The 23,512-nt window shown below is 46.1% G+C and overlaps 1 protein-coding gene across 5 annotated transcripts in view; it reads left to right on the forward strand.

The window, feature by feature from the left end:
• Positions 1-23,512, forward strand: part of LOC129333178 (uncharacterized) — a 67,020-nt gene that overhangs the window by 24,923 nt on the left and 18,585 nt on the right. For all 5 annotated transcript variants that reach the window (XR_008597403.1, XM_054984655.1, XM_054984651.1 and 2 more), the window contains exon 2: positions 9,223-9,396. Coding sequence is in view for 4 of the 5 variants with exons in the window: in XM_054984651.1 (XP_054840626.1) it covers positions 9,304-9,396 (93 nt within the window). In the remaining variant the exon portion in view is untranslated. The remainder of the gene's footprint in view (positions 1-9,222; positions 9,397-23,512) is intronic.

Consider the following 23,512-nt stretch of genomic DNA (forward strand, 5'->3'; position numbering starts at 1 on the left):
AGGAAAGAATCCTCCAAAAGCCCAGGGGAAAAGGCTGCCTCAGAAGGCTGCAGCTTCAGCAGTGCGTGACTTCTGCCGCCGGGTTGGTTGAGCTGGGGTTCTCCGGTTCTCTCAGGCTTTGCTGGTTCTTTTGGGGAGACTTTGGACCAGTGGCTGCTCTTTGCGAGTTTAGCACTGGCCTCTTTGCCCTGGAGAAAGGTACCCCCTCATAGGAAACCATGGAAAGTGGTTGGGCGCACCTTGTTCAGGGGCTTGTAGAATTGGACCCCTTAACCCAATCTTTTTGAAACTTGTAGAGAGTTTTCAGAGGCCGGCCAGCCCTCACTCTGCTATGATTTTAGTGTAGTTTGCTCCAAAAATGGTCCTTCCAGCCTCCCAGAAAGATTCCTCTATAAGGAATAAGGGAGCCGGTTATTTCCAAATATTTTTGGAATTAATCAGGAATACCACTACCAGTCTAGTTGAGAAGCCTAGGTTTGATTGGGATTCCTGAATATATTCCCCAAAATAAAAATATGGTATTTTCCAGGTACATTTTTGGACAGGCTGTGCCGGTCACACACCCTAGATCTTGTGGTTACACAGAAAGTTGCTGGATATGTCATGTTGGCTTCTACAGCTTTTTCCTGGACTGGAGCTTTGGGTGTGCCCACAGTGATGCTTTGGGTGTGCCCACAATTAGGCGGGGGGAGAGGCACTGAAGAGGGAAGTCTTGATTTGATCTGCCCCCCCCCCCACATCAGCTGCCTAATGCCTCCAGGGGGTGGGCCCTTTCCTGAGCTGTTTTGGCCTTTGAGGGAGGACTCCTCAGGATCAGGTTTGGCAGCAGCCACGGGACAACTTGCTACCCTGTGACTTGCATCAGCGAGGGACAAAATACTCTGATTCCGTCTCCAAACCGCTTCCCAGACTTCCTTGTGTTCCGCATGGAGAAAGGCCACATCTGTCGCAGAATCGGCTTTTCTCCCTGTGCACATACCTGGATGTTTTTTTCCCAGCAACGTCAAACTAGGACTTTTTTGGTGTGCAGAATGCTTCCTTTGGTGTGAGGCCTGGCCGTGGCTGTGGGCATTTTGCTACCGCGTGACTTGCGTGACTCAGCCAGACCCGGCTGCTTGCTACTGTTTAACAAGCAAGGGAAATCAAGAACACCTAACGACAAACCACTTCAACACAATCTTATATAAACATTCACATAGAAAGAAATATCCATCTGACGGGAGGACCGGTTGGGGGTCCCATTTCTGGGTTCCCCTTTTTCAAAGATGGTATATTAACTCGGACATTTCCTTCATTCAATTTAGACCTTGTGCACACAAACAGTTAAATCACACAATATCACTACATCCACACCCATTATCAACAATGTAACCATGGCACAAGACCCATAATTACTCACTATCACTTAAACCATCAATTATATAACGTCGGGTGCTGTTCAGAAAGGGGACACAGGGAAATGGACCTTAAATACACGATCCTTTATGTCTCTCTGGAACATTTTCCAGATGCCGTTAATGTAGATTTACTCAGAAGGGGAGACCTTTTGGATTTACAAACTGAATACTGTCACTCCAAACGGTTTAAACATTGCTACTGACTTCTCATGTTTCCTGTAGCGACTGCATCCCGGGGCAATTTCCCTTGAAGGGTGACTCCCTGCTGTGATTGCCAGCTGTAACTGATTGCAAACGGCAACTGAGTACATATTGATTGAATGTAGCAGTGCAAGTATGCAACCTTCGCTCTGAACAGCACCCGACATTATATAATTGATGGTTTAAGTGATAGTGAGTAATTATGGGTCTTGTGCCATGGTTACTTTGTTGATACTGGGTGTGGATGAAGTGATGTTATGTGATTTAACTGTTTGTGTTTTGCACAAGGTCTAAATTGAATGAAGGAAATGTCCGAGTTAATATACCATCTTTGAAAAAGGGGAACCCAGAAACGGGACCCCCAACCGGTCCTCCCGTCAGACGGATATTTCTTTCTACGTGCCTCTTGACCTATAGTGCCTCCGTGACCATTTATATTGACTTATTGGATGAAACTATTTTGTTCACTGATTTATGACTGGCAGATATACGGCCATGGACAATTAACATGCTTTTGCACTTAGCACTCAGCGCTTTAGAGGTCCTGCTACCAAGACTGTATGAATGCATTGAAATTGCATTTGGCAATGAATGGGTATTTAATAATTACACTGTATGAATTGTACAAATACTGGCAATTAACTTATATGGTATTAATTATATGAATGTTTATATAAGATTGTGTTGAAGTGGTTTGTCGTTAGGTGGTCTTGATTTTCCTTGCTTGTTAACTCTTGTCAGGACCCTCCTATATTTGCTACTGTTTAACAGCAGCCATCCCACAAAAGTCAGCCTAGTGGTTAGAGTTTCAGACTAGGATCTGGGAGACCAAGGTTCGAATACTCACTTTACTGTGGGTGACTTTGAGTCCTTCACATACTCCCAGCCTGGCCTAGCCCACAGGGTGGTTGTGAGAATAAAAAGGGGAATGATGCAAGCTGCTTTGGTCCCCGTTGGGGAGAAGTAAATAATATAGTTGAACATGGGGGTGCAGAGAAAAGGGAGTTTGGTGGGTGGGTGGGAGGGAGAGGAGGAGGGAAAGAGGACGGAGCGCGGGCAGGAGATACAGGGAGACATGAGGTGCCCCCTGGAAGCTTTTGGGGGGGGGGTTGCTGCACAACTTGGGCAGGCTTAGCTGGCACTGCACAACTTCGCCTGGGTTTTCCCAGAGCGAGATTGCCGGGGAGGGTGGGGGGGGCAGAGAACAGAATGCGGAAATCAGGGTGGCAGATAAAAGTAGGTTGGGGGGGGGGTGCGTGTGAAGGAGAGAAAGAAGCAGGGAAGGGGGAGGGACTATGAGGCTGCCAGGGGGGATGAGGGGCCTCCGCAAGTCCTTGCAGGCTCCTGGCTCGTAAAGTAAATAAAACGAGATCCCTTATCGTGCTTCCAGGGACGGGTTGAGCGACAGTGACAGATACCAGCTTTTAATATAGAAACAGCTTTGGCAAAAGGCTGGCCGTGACACTCCCAGCCGAAGCATACAGTTTCAGGTGCGGCATCCAAGCCGGAACAGAAGTTGTTAGTTTTTAGCCGCAGTCACACCCCACCATGGCCTGTGCAGATTAAGGTCTGAAGAGTCCAGCTGCCCCCTGGATCGGCTCCGATAAGTAGCACTGCGTGTAAGCACACCTGGCAGTTCCCGTTTTCTACCACTTACGCTCTCACCGTCTACCCAAGTCCTGCTGCATCTCCTCTGTATTTTTATAGTTGTGTTTGAATGATGTAGATGTGTGCAGCCTTAGACATAAATAGGATCCATTAAAATACTGACTATAGTGTATGGCGCAGCAAGTAAGTTTTCAGCGTGTCTCAGACCACATCCTGTACAGTTTACTAAACATTTGAAGGTAGCATTTGCTCTCCCCTCTCCGTCTTCAGAGCTTCTGGTGGTCCGTTTCTATTCCAGCCTGGACAACTACATTAAGACGCTCATTTGTTTGCCCTGGGGTCTAGGAATCGGAGATCCCCCAGACCCTCCTTACAATGGCCAGCTGCTCATTGTCCCCCCCCCCCCACCGTCATCACCGCACACACAGGCACGGATTAGGGAGCAAAGCTGAGGAATGGGGGGAAATGAACCATGAGAAACTTACTGTAGAAAGATGCAGAGGAGTGAGCCGTGTTAGTCTGCAGTAGCAAAATAGCAAAGAGTCCAGTAGCACCTTTAAGACTAACCAACTTCATTGTAGCATACACAAGCTTTTGAGAGCCACAGCTCTCTTTGTCAGATGCAACCGGTTGCCATCTCTCTAAAGCTTATGCTACAATATGGTTGCATCTGCCGAAGAGAGCTGTGGCTCTTGAAAGCTTATGTATGCTACAATGAAGTTGGTTAGTCTTTAACGGTGCTACTGGACTCTGTGCTGCTGGTTACTTATTAAATTGGTTACTGCAGGTCCTTAACTGAAGAGCTGCCGTGGCAATGCCGTCTGTAATGGTGCAGTCAGCATATAAGAGCCTAGGCCTCCAGGTTCTTCCCGTTAGTCACTGCACAAGCTGTGATTTTGTCAAGTGACTGAAATTCCATGTGTTGTTTTAATGTTAGTGTTTAATTTCAGAGTTTTCAAGGTGTGGTGTTGACCGTTGAAGAGTGTAGGTGTATTTGCTATGGGGGTCAGCAGCCCCTCGCCAGCAGTGCCCTGGGGGGGTCCACCGGCTCTTTAATTCTTCTCATATTCTTAGGAGGGTTGACTTATCGGTAGTCGTCATTCACGTTAAGGCAGCACAGGGAAGGAGGAATGGTCAACCCAACATATGGGACAAGAAGAAGCAGTAGGGGCTGATTCGTAAACACAGGGATTGCAATACAAAATGCCTAAACATTGCAAAAGTACGTTGTAGCTCAGACAGCTCTTGTGTGTGGTGTCTGGAGCTGTGGACTCCTTTAAAGCCGTGGCGTTTGATGCCTTCCTGACAACTGTGGCATCCTTCTGAATTGTGGAGACTCGCTCCTCTCCTCCACTCCGGGAGGGTTTACTTTTGATGTAGAGAAGTATGGACTCCGGAATGAAGATGGCTGGAGGGAGGGCATGTTTTGGAGACCGCAAGCCTGTGTCACGCGTCTAAGCACGCCTCTCGATTGGAGCAGCATTTGAGGGCGAGTGAGTCCGTCCGGCCTCTGCGTTGGGACCATCACATCGGACGCAGCAGAGGGGCGAAATTGCCTCCCCCCCCCCGAGAAACGGGAGGCCGCGGTGATGCAGCCCTCGGTCACCTCCGTGGGCAGGCTCTCAAGCACCGTGTCTGGACGCAAGGCCCGGTGACCTTTTGACCCCGAGATCGGAAACCTCACCTTCCCACCCATAAAGACAGAAGAGTAATGTACGGTTAATGGCAGTAGACTCCAGCCTACAGATGGGGATTGCGTGTTTCCTATCGCTCCACGGTTACTTGAATACTTTTTAAATTTCCTAAATGCTGCTGCTGGCGCTGCTGTTTCTAGGAGGAGAATATGGTGTCGGAGAAGGCCTTTCCCTCATCCCCTCATGCAGTTTCCCCACAGCAGAAACCAGTAGTAAGCCATACTCCCGCCTCAGAACAATGTGATGATCTCAAAAGCATGTCCAGTTGGCACGACTGCGTTAGCAGACTTGTCTTTGTACAATATGGGAAAGGACAGAAATTCCTATGGACATTGGAGCGGGATATGTTTGCTAAAAAGTAGCAGCATACCAAAGACAATCAGTACGATCCTACTCCAGTCTAATCCCATTGAAATCAGTGGTCTTAGACTGGAGTAACTCTGTTTAGGATTGCACGGTTAGTGATGCAAGTACCGTGGCCTGTTTTGCAATATCTCTTCTCTCACAATGTGTACAGGCCAGTACAGGTTCACTTCGGCTTATAAGCTGTGTAATATAATTTACCCAAGTTCTATGATATATTAGTTTAAAATGTGTCTAGTAGGAGTCTCCAACAGGTAATTGGTGAGCTACTGACAGCTCACAGCCCCTAGAAAAATCTGGAAAACATGATGAGACCCGCCATGTTTCTCTCTGTGAAGGAGATTAGGAACAGTCCTTTGGGGGCAGGGGAGGGGAAAAGTTTAATATATAAATTTATTGTAGTAGTAATAGAGAGAGAGAGAGAGAGAGTGTTTTATTAGCTCGGGATATTTTTCATCACTCAGATTTAGCTATCATGAAAGAAAAGGTTGGTGGCCCCTGGAATATAGTGTATAAACGGCATGTATTTTGATGCAGATTGGTTTGTTCTTGAGTTTGTTGTATAAAATATATACATATTATGCCACCTTTCTTCTCCCAAGGAAGGCAGTTTACAGCACACAAAAACAAATTGTGCAACAATGAAGGTAGCGGTATTAAATCAGCAAGAAGCAAAAGTGAGTGCTTCCCCCTCCACTCAAATGCACTAGTAATCCTTTTTTTTTAATGTATTTATTGTAATTATAAGGAGATACAAGAACAATCAACGTCATGTATAAGGAAACAGAGAAACTAATGCACTAGTGATCCTTAACCTGCAGAAGCAAAAGTAAAGATAACCGACGGAGGCGCCTTGGTTTCTCTCTTGGTTTTTGTCAAATGCTAGTGGGACTCTTCGTTACAAGCTTGGGAAATCAGCTGATGAAATGTTTATGCAAGAATTCTTAAAGGGACATTCACCGATAAGGATGACACGTGGGGAAGCTGAGCGTGTGCTATATTGAGCACTTGTAGAATGAGAACCAACCAAGATAATGGTGACACAGTTAAGTTTCTGAATAAATTTATGTTCCTCTATATCATGTTCCATACACCCACTTGAATACTACTATTTGGGATAACAGCTCTGATAGAGAAATCAGAGGGGTTAAAATGTTCCCCTACAATTTTTTTTTTAAAGGTTTGTTCTTTGTCAGATTTATGTCCGCCCATTGTTTTTCTAACCTACAGACCTATCTGCCAGTATAAACTACCCTTAGGTATGTTCTAGAAGATATTGCATATACAATGTTGGCATATGTAAGCACCTCAGATATAGTGACAGGTGAAAGAAGAAAGGAAAACTGAGATGAACAGAGCCTGAACAGCAAATCAGGAACTATTAGGAAATTTCTGCCTGTCTCTCTAACATCACTCAGATATGCTTAGACCCAGGGGAAGAAAGGATGTGGTTAGACCCATTTCATTTTCTCTGTGCTCAGATACTGTAGCATTTTGCATTTGCTCATTGTATCAATTGTATGTTATATTCTTGAAGATTAAAAATTCCTTTTCCTGAAGTTGGAGTCGTTCAGTCTTTGCAACCATGAAAAACATTCCTGGGCTCATTTGGCTCATGCTAAAGGTGTGCTGTGGAGGAAGTGTGTCCCCAGACCGTAGAACCCCCCCAGACCGCAGTGATGCTTGAGGCGGACGCAGGTGCAAACCGTGCCTGCTCTCTGCCTACTTGGTGCCCTAAGCAGCCGCATCATGAGCCGTGAACTGGCTTTGCTGGAGTTGTCAGCTGTCGCTGCTGCTGCCCTTCCTTACACAGGTACTTTAAGGAATGACTGATAAAACATGCCCACTTGAGATGCAGTGGTACTTATTACTGTTCTTCTTTGGTGAGAGTATTTGGAGACATTCAGTGACACTTTGGAGCTGGTTGTGGGATCCACTGTTAGTAGTGTAGCCCAGTGTTACCAGAGTCAAGGCGCTGGGGGTGGGGTTACACTTCGTGGGCTCTCGTGGGACAAATCCTCGTACCTCGGCATGGTCTTCTTGTGTCCTTTCAGAGGGGGCTCCTCACAGGCACAGGGGGGTCTTCTGTGCACAGAAATGATGCTCGGCTCCTGAACGTCCTTGTGACTGTGAGGCAAATAGAGATTGCTTCTGCAGCCCTCCTTGTCTAACCTTCGTTGCAGGCCAGCCACACGGTGCTCCTTCCTGTCCCAGGGGACAGTTAATGACAGCCAGGGCTGGCGTGCCCATTGAGGCAAGTCCGGCCCCCGCCTTGAGCGCTGAGGCACCGGAAGGGGTGCCAGAGGGGGTGCTGGGGCGGGGGGGGGGGCGTGCCACGGAGCTGGTGGCGGCAGTGCTGGCGGCTGAGCAGGAGGGATCGGAAGCTGCTCGCGCGCCACCCGGCTGCCTGCCGGGCCTGGCCCGCAGCTGCTGCAGCGTGCCCGGCCTCCCACCCCGCGCCACCACCAACACATGCCCCCGGCCGGGTGCAGCCACCGTGGGCCAGGTGCGGCAGGCATCCAGGGCAGCATGCGGAACAACGGAGCGGGAGGGCTGGGAGGATGCATGTGCACCTCCCCAGCCAACCCGCCTCGCCCGACTGGGAGTGCAGACAGCCTCCACGCACCGTCCCAGCTGCCTGCCGCACCAATGGGGCCGGCTTACTGTGTGATGACATCATGCGCAGTGATGTTGTCATGCAGTCTGGGGCATGCACGTGCGTGCGTAGGGGCAGCCTCGGGCAACAGAGACCCTGGTGCCGCCCCTGATGACCATTTGTATATGTAAAGAACTCCTCCAATGGCCAATTTAGTGAAAAAATGGGGAGGGGGGGGGAAAGAGATTTTGAAGTGCATATAATAGGAAAGAGGAAACAAAAGTCTGGCCAGGATCACACACCGGTACCTTATCATTTGATGCCCTTTGACCTGCCTGGTTTCGCCCCACGGCCCCGATCTGGAGCACACGCAGGGTCCCTCGGAGTTTGACTTCCCAGCCCCCCCTCCCTCGTTTCAACTCTCAGAGACCATAGATGGTTCTTCGTGGTCTCCGTGCACCAAACATGCTGGATCTCAAGTATGCATGCGCGGAGTCTGCCTTGGAACCTATAAACGCTTTGAGCGTGAGCTTCCCCACCTACAACAGCTGTTCATTGGGCGCACCTGGAGTGGGTGGGGCTGTCCCTTCACCCCTAATCGCAGCAGCAGCAGCTGCCTCATCTAGAAGGACCTTACTGCCGATTTCCTCCAACTATCTGTTCGACTAATACCAAAGAAAGGAGCCAAGAAAACCTTCCTTAGGTGTGGGCTGCATGCTTGTGGCACAACGCAGACCCTTTAAAAATTGTTCTGCCTGCAAGGGGGAAATCCCATCCGCAGATGGGCGTGGCCTTTGTCTTTTATGTCTGTGGGAGGAGCATGAAGTGGACCTCCTGCCAGCAGTTCCTTGAGTTTACAAAACAAGCTAGACGTAATCCTGATAGCAGACTAAAGCGGCAAACATACGGCTGCCTTATTTGTGCTCTTCTGCGGCTCATAATGTGTTCAGTTCACTGGGGAAAGAGGCCACAAACCGTGCAGACTCTCTAAAGCAGGCTTGACTCCAAACGTGTGCTTGTAATTCTGGATGGATTCTAATATCTGAATTATACAAAAATGCCTTGTTCTATAGCAAATATATGAGTTTTCAAGAGAAATGTTAGTCTTTGAATGAGCGATGAGTAACTGGATAAATATATAGATTAGAACAAGTTGTTGTCGTACTTATTTAGCTTTGCACACTCAAAATGCTAATTTGGATTTCCTTTGGGAGGAATATGATAAGTTTTGCTGTTAAAATGTTCCCTTCGCTATTTCTGCCTATGAGCCAAGAATATTACTGATGAACAGCCATTGAGGTATGGCCTGCCAGTTATCTTTGCTATTTGTTCCTCTAATTTTCAAATTAATCCTTTGTTGCAGGTATATGGCCTGGTAAAAGCAGATAATGGATTTCCTATCAGGAATTCAGTTCAAGAAGACTAGTTACACGTCGGTGTTGTGATGAATATGCCATCGCATCAGATCTCTTCCAAACCCACTCGGGATGCAACTTTTTGCCGAATCTCTAGGAACAAGATCAGAGAGAAAGAACAGGTATCGTAAAATGTTTCTTTATTTTTCATTTCACCGGTTTTCCAGAGATCTGTGGTAAATAGGGAACAATAGCACCACATAATCATAGCATTACTGAATGGATCTGCCTGCTTCTTGTGTGTGTGTTTTGCTTCAGTATTTTGACTTTCTTCTACGCTAGAAAGCTCATAGAGACAGAATTTTGGACAGTAGGAATTTTTTTGAGTGATTCAGTATCAATTTCAGTTATTAAAACAGTCTGTCCTAAGGGGGAATTGTCCCTTCCAGTACCAGCTGTACTTCTTTTCCAAGGTAAACTGATTGCCAGTTATGGATGCCTGTGTCTTTCTGGATCGCTTGCTTGCTCACCTTCATCTAGTCCACCACCCAGCGCAGATGCTAGTTAAGGGTCTCGGTGGCATGCCCAGAATCTGATGGAAAAGAGAAGAGGACGAGGTGCCATCCACGTGCTGGATATTATGTGCTTATTAATAAGTGATGAAGATACTAAACAAAGAAGTGTGCATTAAGGATAGATAAAATACAAAGCTAAATAACCTAGCATTTAAACATATCTGACAGAATCTTTGGCCAGTATAAGTAACGTAGAGTTCATCAACGGATTTTCAGGAAATCAAAACATTATTGTCAAACTAAGTGGCCAAGACCCCAAACTCAAGACAAATACATGTCTGAACTGAACCTTTATTCCCAAAAGCCTAGCAGCAGGAGCAATTTTAATTAACAAATCAGGGCCGTTTTCACACTACTAACCTGCTTCTGTAACATTGCAAAACATCACGCAAAAAACGCGGAAGATAGCGTTTTCTCACGAGAGTTTTGCGCAATGTCGCACAAAACTCTCGCGAGAAGATGCTATCTTCCGCGTTTTTTGCACGACGTTTCGCAACATTACGGAAGCAGGTTAGTAGTGTGAAAACGGCCCAGGACATGCCTGGGACAGAAGGACGTGACCCTCTGCAGCTGAATCAGGCCCCTCTACCAGGCTGGTCCAGATAAGCTAATGAGCTGGAATATTGTCCAGCCAGGCTGGCCTTGGGTGCCTTAGCCGTTCCTAGGGAGCCTCTCCCCTGTGACAGGTAATAAGCTCTGAGAAGTTAAAGGATATTCTTTTCTGCTTGTACTTTCATCTAAGGTTTTTACCCAAAAGGCTTTGCAAGACTGGTCAGGCAGGCATAAAAATCTAGCATAATTTAGACCCAGGCAGGCTTGGTTTTTCACTGAGCGGATGGTGTGAACCACCAATAAAATAAGCAAGTTTTAACCACATACGCTACAGACCGTCCCTCAGCAGGAGAGAACAAGTGGAAGGACGAGGCCGGGCAATTGAGGCCTCACATCTTTAAGCATCTCGTCCAGTTCAGAGGGCACTTTAAGGGTTAGACAAGCCGGAGAGTGTTATCCCAAACACTGGTCTTTTCGGCACACGGCTTTTCCATCGGTTCTGGCTGCATACTACATGAATTTCTCCCCAGAGTTATGCACGCAGGACCAAATTACTCCGATTCCATCTCCAAACTGCTTCCCAGACTTCCTTGTGTTCCGCCTGGAGAAAGGCCACATCTGCCGCAGAATCGGCTTTTCTCCCTGTGCACATATCTGGATGGTTTTTTTCCAGCAAAGTCAAACTAGGATATTTTTGACGTGCAAAATGTTTTCTTTGGTGTGAGGCCTGGCTGTGGCCCTGCTTTTCACCCTCCCCTTTATTCTCCGGCACCCTGATTGGCTGAACAGCAACCAATCCAGTTTCCTTCTTGATTAAAAATATAAATAGCAACGTTGATACCTTAAAAAAAAACTTGTGAGGAGGGGGGCGGGGGGAATGCTGCAATATAACTAACACAAAAACTCTGCAGAGAATCGTGAATCCTACTTGATATTTTAAAGTTTCCCTTGTGCTTCCTGTATTTTTTAGTCCATTTAAAAAATAATTTAAACTGTAACATTGCAACCCTAGTGCCCTTTTAAAAAAGACCAAAAACCCTTGTAAGTTTCCTCAGCAGTCATCTGAAGAAACTGACCGGTCCTCCTCCTCCTCCTCCTCCTCATAACTACAACAACAACATTCGACTTATATACCACCCTTCAGGGCAACTTAATGCCCACTCAGAGGGGTTTACAAAGTATGTCATTATTATCCCCATAACAACAATCACCCTGTGAGGTGGGTGGGGCTGAGAGAGCTCTGAGAGAGCTGTGACTGACTCAAGGTCACCCAGCTGGCTTCAAGGAGAGGAGTGAGAAATCAAACCTGGTTCTCCAGATTAGAGTCCTGTCGCTCTTAACCACTACGCCAAACTTGCTCTCTTTGGTATGAGCCAATCAGCTAAGGAAACTGACCTGATCTTTAGCTGATCCGCTAACAAAACTGACATGTCTTCAAAGCCTGCAGCAGAAACGGGGCATTTTTCTAGTGCTGAAATAAAAAACAGACGCCATTTCCGTTCAACTCCCTCAAAGTGTAGAATTAAAGAATCGAAGCCGTGTGGGGCAGAACTCATGAATAAAATGGATCCAATCCTCATGGGTTGAATACACAGAAAGCCTGATGTAAAGTTTGTCATGCTGAAGAAGCCACTTTCTGTAGTACAGAATGGCATCTCAGTTGGGATGGATGTGAGCAATTTTATTTGCAGAATTCACTGGAGACTCTGGGAGTCGACCTGTAACACACCCCTGCCTTGCGTTACACATCTGTATCCCGCCCCCTCCCCTGGTGCTTGGGGCCCTGCCCCCCCCCCGTCACTGCTATCTAGTTAGAAATGGAACAGAGAAATGGCAGAGCTGGGGGGAAGGGCCGTGTGGGTTGGTTCCGGGAGCTCATCATATACATTTAAGCTGTCTTGGATAAAGTTAGAACTAAGAATATAACTGCATTTCCATTCCACATACTTAAAAAAATCTTATTTGAGGAATGACTTGAGTCATTACCTGTTAGGATGGGTATTGGGTACCCCAGCACTCTTTGAGTTGTTTGTTGAAAAATCTTTTTGCAAATGTCCGTAAAAATTTAAGTAGTAAAAGAAATTTTGATTGTACTAAGTATTGGTATTGTATTGGTTCAGTGCATTTCCCCTTTAACGCTAAAAATATGTTTCAGTTTTTATGTTAAATAACACTTTGAAAAGATTGTAATTAAATGAACACCACATGCCACTCCTTGTAAATATTTCCTTGCTTCCAATGAAAATCTGGGCCGTCATAATTTATGGGATGGGTCACGGAGGGAACTCCCTCCAGGAAGCTGCGCCTGCTGAGTTGGGGCACAAGTCTGTCGAGGTAGCCTTGTCCCCTCTGACCGGCAGTGGCTCTCTGGGGTAAAGGTTTTGCACATCACCCGCTAGCTAGTCCTTTTAACTGGAGACTCTGGAGATTGGATCTGGGGAGTTCTGCATGCTCAGCAGATGCTCTGCCACTCCGCCGTAGCCCCTCCCCTAAATTTCTAATGTGGGATTTGCACTCTGAAACGGAACCAGGAAGCTATTATTTGACACAAACACACAAACGCACACACACACCCCGGGGCAAACATTCAAGCTGTAGTGGTTCCCTGACATTTTCCCTGGGCGTAAAAATTGTTTTGGTTTGTTTTCTACAGATTGTCTCTCCTCCCCAAATTTTTCTGATATAAAATTTGGAAGCACTGAAAAAATCACTATGAATTATTTTCTCCTTCATACTGTAGAGACAAATAGAGTATTTTCAAGATTTTTTGTTTAATTATAAATAATGTGGCAACAATTAATATGCTGCGATGTGTTCAAAGATTAGTTCAGTATTTTCAGTCAATAGCATTTAATATCCAAACATGGTGGCAGTTCTATCTTCTGTGACTCTATGAGAGAAGTTGCACCCAAAAAATACATTTCTTTTGTTTACTAGAGAATTTGTTTTCTACCTTCAAGTTTTATTTTTCCAACCTTTCAGATGGCAAATATTAAAGATACTTGTGCTATGGTGGCGTAGAGTATAACAGTTTGCAGCTCTTTCTGAAGTATGTTTGCAATTTTTCTTACACAAAATGAAGATATTTATATGTTTAAATTCCACAAATATGTCTAATAGTGCAGTTTTATATGCTAAGACAGAAATGATGCATTTTTTGTTGTTCAGCCAATAAAAGAACACGTGAAGCTGACTTGCACAAAATCAGATCTTTTGGTCCATTAAAGGCAGTGTTGTCTACTCGGACTGGCCGTCTGCGGGTCTCAACCTTTCACATTACCTGTTGTCTTTAACTGGAGACTCCAGGGATTCTACACGGTTTTGTCACGCTTGTTGCAAATCTACTCCATGCCTTAAAGTTGTTCGCAGGATGTTAATCTGCAGCCTCTCATATTTCCTGGCATCTTCCCAGCTACAAGCAGGCCTCGCCTTTGGGATCTGTTACCAGTCCCAGCACGGGGATTCCCAAGGCTTTGACTAAATGTTTACTCCTTGGCAACACAGATTTAGTTAGACAGTCAAAACAAAAAACACACGTCCTCACTACACGCATTGGCTGTAACAGCAATGTGCAGGATTCATTTCAGTGCACAAAGCAATTTTGTTTGCAACGTGGTCTCAGTAACCTTCTAAAATAAAGAATTTCTTGATTGTGTCTCCTGAATACCATAAATGGCCTAATGGCCAGATGAAACGACCAAATTAAGATCAATAAATTTTAATAAATGAATAAGCAGAATGAGGATGAACTACATACAATAACTTTTATGATCAGTTAAGTAGTGCCAAGATATGTGTGTACATGTGTGTGTGGGCAATGCGTCTTGCGCTGCAAGTGTTTTATACCTGGTATGGCGAAATGACACCTGGTAGCATGTAAAACTTGTATGTTAAAGGAGAGTAGCCAGAAAGACTGTCCTAAATGTGGGCAAAAAGTTGTTTTGTCCGTGGATTCCAGGCTAAAAATCTCCACCAGGTGGAATGCATGTGGTCTGCTTATGGGATTAAGGGAGAGAACAGTGGCTTGAGAAACGTCTGGCCTGCTGAAGAGTTCTGGTATTTATTTTCATGTATTTACAGTTCATGTATTTATTTTTTAACTTACATCCCACTTTTCTCCTTGATCAGGACTCGAGGTGGGCTTTCCCCCCCCATTCTCTCCTCCTCCACTTTTCCCTCACAGGTCAGGCTAAGAGGTTGTATCATTTTGGTTGCCCCCCTCCCCCCCATCCCCAAATAGTTGTTACCTGGATTTTGGTTTTAGTTTTGGATTTTGCGTGGGCCAATATGGTTGGTTACAAGCTGTTTCATAAGCAAGTTGGTGGGGAAAAAGGTGGAAAGGCCATCTGGACAGTACGATCCTGAGGGCCCGCTGGCTACAGCGCAGCTACAGACGGAGCTCCGCCATGGCACAGGCGTTCCCAGTCACCATCCTACAGCCGTTCTGCAGAGAGGAAAGAAACAAAAAACACCCCCCTCTGAGGCTCCGGCCTCATGGTGAGTGCAGTGGAGTCTCCAGGGACCCTGGCAACACCCACCAATCAGGGAAGGGCACCCTGCTGCCATCTCTGGGAGCGGCATGCTGGGGCACAGCCAACCGCTGTCTGCCTACGTGGCCAAGGCCTCCTGATGTCCCACTGCCCACAGGAGGAGGCAGGGAAGAAATGCCTTGTGCGGGGAGAACTCGTGGAGGGACAGCAGCATTCATGGATGGCTGGCCTTTGATATGGCCAGCTGGGCGCAGGCTCCTCCCTTGGTTTCCTTTGCTCGTTCACAGGTCTTTGCTGGGGTGGGCATTTAACGGAGGCCTTAAGCAGGAGGCACAGGCTGAAGGGCAAGAGCACAAGGGCTCGTGTGACCCCTGGCTTTTGGCCTGAGGCGCGCAGCTGGGGCACGGACGTCACCTGTACCATATATTGTATTGTTTTTATGCACGTGAGCCGCTCTGCGCCTACCTGGGGGGAGAGGAGATTACAGATCTAATTAGTAATAATAATACCAGATGGAGGATGCTAGAGGAGAGGAAGAACACCAATTGCATACCTGGTTACCAGGAGCCCCTGGGATGGAAACGTCACCACGTTTACCTAAATACACCATGAGTGGAGCTCTCCACAGTCATTTGAGTTTTTGTGACCACTTGCATATTGAATATGTGACTATGTGGGTTTGGGGGTACGTCTGTGAGCTGCTGTAGCATAGTGGTTAAGGGGTTGGGCTGTGAAGCAGCACTCTGCTAGTTGGCAGCCCATTACTGCCATGAGCTTAGTAGGTGGACCTTGGGTCAGCCACTCCTCTCAGCCCCAGCTCACCAGCTGTATTGTGGGGATAATAACAACACAGACTTTATTCACTGCTTTGGGTTGGACACTAATCTGTCTAGAAGAGTGGTATATACGCACAGTTACTAGCTTTCTTACGGTGAATGTACTATTCTGTAGCAGATGGGAGCCGGGAGATACAGGAATGGGATTGATCAAAGGTGGCCAGCATCGAGCAAAGATGCTCAGAGCTTATCTAACCTCTCTAGCGCTCTAACAGTAAGGGCAACAGCCACCACTTCCTCTATTGCTACACTAATATTAAGCAATGCCAGACCTTAAAAGCTGCATGCCTTACTGCATTGTTGCAGGAAGAGGAAATAGATGCGGCTTGCATAACAGAGACTTAGCTGGAGAAAAATGATGCGGTGGGTCAGTCCGAACTACGCCTGGCTGTGTGGCCCTCCACCCTCCTTGCAGTGGCCGAGGAGGAGGGGTTGCTGTTACCCTTTGTGAATCCTTCACCTTCCACCGACTGCCAGTGCAAACTATAGCTGGCATTGACTGTATGCTCCTTTCACTGGGAATTAAGGATAGATGGGGTACTTCTTGCTTACCAGCTGTTCAGCACCCCAAGAAGTCACAGTTAAAAATGGAATCATCTATCGCTTTATACTGTAAGAAGGAGTAGTTAAGTGCCAAACCAATCTAAACAATTGACCTGGACCCAAACTAGTGGATGCAACGGAGGTGGGAAAGTACCACTTTGCCACTTCATAGGCCTTCAACTGAGCCTGTCACGTGTCCTCATAGTCTCGTCACCAGACTGGCACCATTTATGTTCTAGCTGCCTTAGTGCCCTCTTAGCCTCTCTTGGCTCCTCGTTATACCATGGAGCCACCAAGGGCGAAGAGGGCATCGGGGAGCAGCTCTATCGATGGCCTCTTGAAGACCCCTGTTGAAGGACTCAGTAAGCCCATTGAGCGAGCTGTCAACAGGCCCAGAGAAATCCCACAACGCATTCTGGAATCCATTAGGATCTGTAAACGTAAGTCTCCACGGGTGAGCATAAATCAGCTTGTTGCCCAAGCAAGAGGGGACAGCTAACTTCAACCCCGCCCTAACGAGGAAACGCGCTGACTAGGGCCCTGGTTCACGAAAACCGCAGACTCCAGATCAACCCCTGTGCAGAAGATCAAATCTCCTGTTGGCCAGCTTCATGTATTGGAGCCCACACAAGCTGGGAGAGACCCAGTGCCCCTAACAAGACATTCTCTGCATGTAAATTGAAGTCCCCCAAGACCACTGACTGGGGAGACCTACACACTCCATGCCAGGAATCTTTGGAGCAGGGGCCGCTTGGAAAGGAGAACTCTTTTGGAGAAGCATCACTACCCACCCACCCCACCTTCTGTCCAAGGTCAGTGAAGGACTAAGTAACCCAGCGGTCTTAATTGCGAGAGCAGACCACGTGCACCCTGCCCAGCGGCACCTTTCTCCACAGTGACCTACCGGCCAAGAGCCTAAATTCTTTTGGTGGGGAGGCATTCACTTGGCTTCCCAGATTTGATTCACTGTTTGTTCCAGAAGCGGTGGTAACAAAACAAAACTGATTTCTCTGTGTATTTCCAGCTCGTTTTTTATAATTTATTTTGCACACTTTACACTAATTTGCCACATTGTGAGCCACTCTTAGTTCGGAAACATCTTTTTGAGCTCTTTACAGTTCAGTTTGTCAGCTTGTGATTTCGTGCTTGCGTTTCTTAAGAAGCTCTGCCAAGGCCTAGTGATTACATGTTAGTTTTTAATTTGTTCTAACAGTGCAATAATAAGCCGAGCTACTCCGGTCTAAGTTCATTGATGCCAGTGGGCTTACACTGGAGTAAATCTGCTTAGGATTGCACTGATAGTACAAGAACTTCATCTCTAGTCACTGCTGATCGACTCTGTTCTTCCAATAACGTTCCTGAAAGCAGCCGTGTAACTAGCTGCCCCACATTTTTTACAGGGAAAACTGATGCAACGGAATTTTTCTCTTCTCCTGCGATCAAAACCTGTTTCCGTCCGAAATACTCTGGGCCCTTGGTTTTCTAAGGGCCCCATCATCTCTCTGGAGAGGTTCTTGTTTCTGATATATTGAAAGAAATGCTTGTTTTTTGTCTTCATGCTTTTAACTGCGTGCCTCTTTATTTATTTATTTATTTATTTATTTTCGATTTTTATTCTGCCCTCCCCACATTTCCAACAGAAAAGAGAGAGAAATTTCTCGTGGGAATCAAACCAAGAATTAATATGCTTTTTATATGATATTATAAGGTAATTTCAAAGGCAATTGCAAGAAAATTATACAAACTGTTTATATACAGCCAATAAAGATGTCCAGAGAGTCTATCATCTGTGTGTATTCCTTAATGTGTATTCCTTATATCACGGTGTGCAGATGAGTCTTCACAAAGTCTTCTCATATAAATGCAGCTAAACAGCTTCTCATATGCATTCAGCTTGGAATATAATCACAAAAGTCTTCTCATATAAATTCAGCTAAACAGCTTATCATATACATTGCCACGCCCAATCTGGGGCCGGCTACAAACAGATTTCGTCCCCTTCTTCAGGGGCGTGGTTTATAGCTGTAAAAAACAACATTCTTACTTTAATATACAATAACCAACATTTAAGTATTATTGCAATCCCCCAAGCGGAACTGACCTGTTGTATTCATACAGCATAGGGTATTTGAATCAATAATTATAGTGGAAACGTGTGTCTCCAGTATCACAGTCACAGCAGCTGTATCTTCTCCTGCTTGTGGCCAAACCCTTCAACTGCGGTTTAAATCACATACTCATTAACCAATCTCAAAACTTTAAAGCAACATAACTGATTATAAAAAACAATTCAATGATAGTTCCGTATTGAGGCCGTGCGGTCTGATCGTCTGCAGAAAGACAATCCAAAATGCTTCCCTCCTCAGTAGCTTAATTTGATTTGCATGTCTAGCCTTTTCTAAGGCTAGAGCTATAGATAGATCTGTACTATTTCAGACTCGGGAAGCCCTACCAGATCAAAGAATTAGATGGGCATTGTACTACACACCCTTAGCATATAAAATTAAAAGAATCGTAGCTCGCCATTGGCCCCTTATTGAGGAGATTGCGGGATGTGAACAACCACCGTTATGTGGTTTACGAAGATCCAGGAGCCTAAGGGATGATTTAGTTCATGCTATGATGCGCACTCAACTTCAGGAAACATCATTACCTGTGGGAAATTTTAAATGTGGCCGATGTACTTTGTGTAAATTTATGTTAGAGGGGAAGGAGATTTTTGTTAAGGAACGGAAACTGACAGTTAAACACTTTGCATCATGTTACACATCGGGTGTGATATACTTACTTGAATGTCCCTGCGCTCTTTTTTATGTGGGTTGTACGATAAGACCATTGAAAACTAGGATCTTTGAACATATGTCTAGAATTAGACACAGAGTAATGGAAGCACCCCTGGTACAACATTTTATCGAGCATCGTCATGAAGAAAATTCCTTTAAAGTAGCGGTACTGGAGGTTGTAACTAAGGGACATGCAAATCAAATTAAGCTACTGAGGAGGGAAGCATTTTGGATTGTCTTTCTGCAGACGATCAGACCGCACGGCCACAATACGGAACTTTCATTGAATTGTTTTTTATAATCAGTTATGTTGCTTTAAAGTTTTGAGATTGGTTAATGAGTATGTGATTTAAACCGCAGTTGAAGGGTTTGGCCACAAGCAGGAGAAGATACAGCTGCTGTGACTGTGATACTGGAGACACACGTTTCCACTATAATTATTGATTCAAATACCCTATGCTGTATGAATACAACAGGTCAGTTCCGCTTGGGGGATTGCAATAATACTTAAATGTTGGTTATTGTATATTAAAGTAAGAATGTTGTTTTTTACAGCTATAAACCACGCCCCTGAAGAAGGGGACGAAATCTGTTTGTAGCCGGCCCCAGATTGGGCGTGGCAATGTATATGATAAGCTGTTTAGCTGAATTTATATGAGAAGACTTTTGTGATTATATTCCAAGCTGAATGCATATGAGAAGCTGTTTAGCTGCATTTATATGAGAAGACTTTGTGAAGACTCATCTGCACACCGTGATATAAGGAATACACATTAAGGAATACACACAGATGATAGACTCTCTGGACATCTTTATTGGCTGTATATAAACAGTTTGTATAATTTTCTTGCAATTGCCTTTGAAATTACCTTATAATATCATATAAAAAGCATATTAATTCTTGGTTTGATTCCCACGAGAAATTTCTCTCTCTTTTCTGTTGGTACAATTTGTGGGGATAGCCTTCATTTCTTGTTTCTACTCCCCACATTTCCAGCAGGCTCAGGGCGGATTCTTATATTCTTTTCTTGCTCGCCTGATCATTAACCTACATGGGGGGTTTTGCTGGAGCCGGTGCTCCTCCTGACTCGCCTGGTTGGGTCAGCCTTCTCCTTTTTATGGCTCCCTTGGGGTTTTTTTTTCTAATTAACCGGGCAGGCATCCTCTTAGGTTTGGTGGCACCATTTCTCATCTTCAGTGTACCTTCTGCCTGAGCTTTCAGTATTGTGGGTTTACATAATTGCCAAGCATTCTGAAAGGATGTGGCTCCGTACCCTCCCAGCTCTCCTGTTCAGCTTCTTCTTGGCTCATCCCTCATTTTTGAACTGTTTCCTCTTCAGAAGTCAAAGATGGTTGTGTTGGAGGTTCTGGGCAGTCTTGTATTCACATCGGGGTTGAATTGTGATCTCTGTGATCCCTCTTCCCAACTCCTCCATCTTGCCCCACCCCTGAGCATCCGCTCAGGAACAAGTGTGGTGTCAGCTCCGTGGCCAAGTGCGTCATGGCACAATAATTTACAATATCTAGGAATTTTGTCTGTATTCATGGCATTAACCTCATCAGTGTGAGTATAGTTGAAGTCACCCGTTGTCACACAACTCGCTTCTCTACTTGCCTCCCTTATTTCTCTGTTTCAAGATCATCCTCCAAATTTTGATTAGGAAGATGATAAAATGTCCCAATATTAAGTTACCTTTTGGGACTTGTATCTCAGCCTATGGCAATTCTTGGCAAGTTGACTTACCAGGCTCTTGAACTCCTGTGTCCGCGTGAAGCTGGCCATGTATAGCAAAGCCTCAGGAGCCGGGGGGGGGGGGGGGCTGCGTACTGATGGTAGACTGGGATGGGAAGGGAAGGAGGAAACAGCAGTCTTATTCTGCGCATCCCTCCCAGGTGGTGGAAATTCCACTCTGTGCTGAGCCATCCATGACCATCAGTAGTTCAGCCGTTTCTCGTCCGGCGACTGATCCATCCACGCGCTTCCAGAAGAGTTAGCCGTGTTAGTCTGTAGTAGCAAAATCAAAAAGAGTCCAGCAGCACCTCCAAGACCAACCAATTCCACTGCAGCACAAGCCTTCGAGAATCACAGCTCTGACGAAGCATCTGGCGGGGAAAGCTGTGATTCTCAAAGGCTTGTGCTACAATAAAATTGGTTAGTCTTAAAGGTGCTACTGGACTCTCTTTGATTTTATCCACGCGCTTGTGGTCGAATCTGTTCTTCATTGGTTCCAAGAATTCCTCCATACCCTGTCGCTGAGAGGTGGGCATTTTTCAATAGTGAGATAGAAGACACAATTTCTTTTCTGCTTCTTTCACTTCACCCCCCACAGATTCCCCCCCCCCTCTCTCCTCTCTGGAATACCTCATGATCCCCAAGATGTTTGCCATGCACTGTGGTAGAGATAATCTTGTTACCAGGTTGAGCTTTGTGGTAACTGTCAACAAGATTAACACCACAAGGACAGTTCTTTTCCCAGTGATCATTCAACATCTATATGTGCCCCCCTTGCCCAGCCACTGTGGAGTTTCAGGTTGGGTTGGCATCAGTATGCTGATGACATCCAACTTTATCTGTTGATGGACGGCTGGCCTGGCCGGACTCTGCACTGGATAATCTGTCCAGGGCTTTGTGACTGGGTGGTTGAAACCGTCGACCCGGCAAAGGCCTCACACCTGGGCTGCGGGCTGTCGGGTGTGGGGATCCAGCTCCCAGCCCTCGGCGATGCACTGCTGTAGCCGGTACGGATGGTAAGGAGTCCGGGCATAATCTTGGATGCCTCCTCGTCAGCTGCCAGCAGCTGCATTCTTCTGTCTTGGTCTGCCTGTCGGCCTGCAACCTGGCAGCGGCGACCCACTCAACAGTGCCCTCCAGGCTGGATTACTGTAACTCGTTTTATGCTGGGCTGCCCTTGGGCACGCTCTGGAGGTTACAATGAGTCCAGAATGCGGCTGTGGCTTCCCAAAAGACTCCACTGTGTTAGTAAAGCTTTATTGAAAAGTTGCTAGTGTCATGCTCTTAACTGGGTTCGTTGTCGGGAATGAAGCACAAGCAAGTATCAAGTGCATGCATCATTCACCGGCTGGCATCCCCCCCCCCCCTTCCTAGAGGCTGGCTGATTCCGCTGAGAAATACCTACGCAGGGGAGGGTTTCAAGGTTATGAGGGTTTCAAGGTTATGAATGTTATTATTGTCATTATTATTCTTTCTCAGCGGCTAGGAGCAAGCATAGCCTGAGAGAGAGAATTCCAGGAACAACCAGATTCATGTGCAGTGAGAGTGAAGAGGCACAGCTGCAACAGATCAGCATAACATCCAGCCCCACCCTTCAGATACGGGTGTGGCGGATGCAGCCAGCATCCTGACAGCGGCTGAGCGTGTTTTGAACGGGACTCCATTCTGGTCACATACTCATCTGTCCTGCGCCAGCTGCACTGGCTTCCAGAGGCATTCCGGATAAGGTTCAGGGTCCTGGCTTTCATCTTTAAAGCCCTCAGTGGACTGGGACCAGTAAGGGTTTTAAAGGTTAAGGCCTGTGGGACCGTCTCTCACCTTATATTCCCCAGAGGTTGCTCCGGTCAGCAGATAAACAGCTGCGGTTGATCCCTGGCCCCAAGGGAGTTCGCCTTGCCTCAGCCAGGGCCAGGGCCTTCTCGGCCCTGGCACCTACCTGGTAGACCTCTCTGTCCGTGGAGGCCCAGGCTTAGCAGGATTTGCTAGCGTCTCACCAGGCCTGTAAGAGGGATGTGTTCTGCCAGGCTTATGGTGGTAGAAACAGGCGGATAACCCAACCGGCCTCCTGCCATATATGCCCCCCAACCCTGTATTAAATAGTTCTTGGCCACCCTGCCCCACAGACTCTGATGAAGTCTGAGATGTGGGATGCAATGTGTGCTGCTCTAAGATGTCTTATTACAATATTTAATTGCTACTAGTGCTTTATTGTATGTTTTTATTACATGTATTTATTACGTTGTTTGTCTTCTCTGAGCCTGCTTGTGGGTAAAGTAGATTATAAATTAAATCAAATAAATAGCCAAAATAATTTGTTGTGCCTTGTAGAAGAAACTGGATTGATTTATCTCCCACCTGCAAAGCATATTTGAAATTAATGGTGTTAAACCATCCTGGTATGTTTGCACAATAGTAAGGTTTGGCGTACATCATCTGCTGAATGCATTATTATTCTCTTGTCTCCTATTTTGGTGTCTTAGCAGACATTTTAATCAAAATACAAGCAGAAACGTGGGTGACTGTTACGTTTTACCAAGTTGCTTGCAGCCCCCGTTGATTTCTGGAGCAGCAGGTCACCGTGGTTGGAACCATCTCTGCGTTGGCCGAGTCACTTTAAGTGCTTTTATCGAGCCGTTCATGATTTCTCTTGGAATATGTGCCCGTTTCGTGTTCAAGATCATATTCTTCCAGTGTTTGTTTAATTTCCATAACCTAGTGTTCTGTATATCAGTTGAAAGCTAACCATTTCCATTTCAAAGACAATGGTAAATTGGGAAGGGTTGCCTC

The sequence above is a fragment of the Eublepharis macularius genome, chromosome 7 (genome assembly GCF_028583425.1).
Source record: "Eublepharis macularius isolate TG4126 chromosome 7, MPM_Emac_v1.0, whole genome shotgun sequence".
Classification (NCBI taxonomy): Eukaryota; Metazoa; Chordata; class Lepidosauria; order Squamata; family Eublepharidae; genus Eublepharis; species Eublepharis macularius.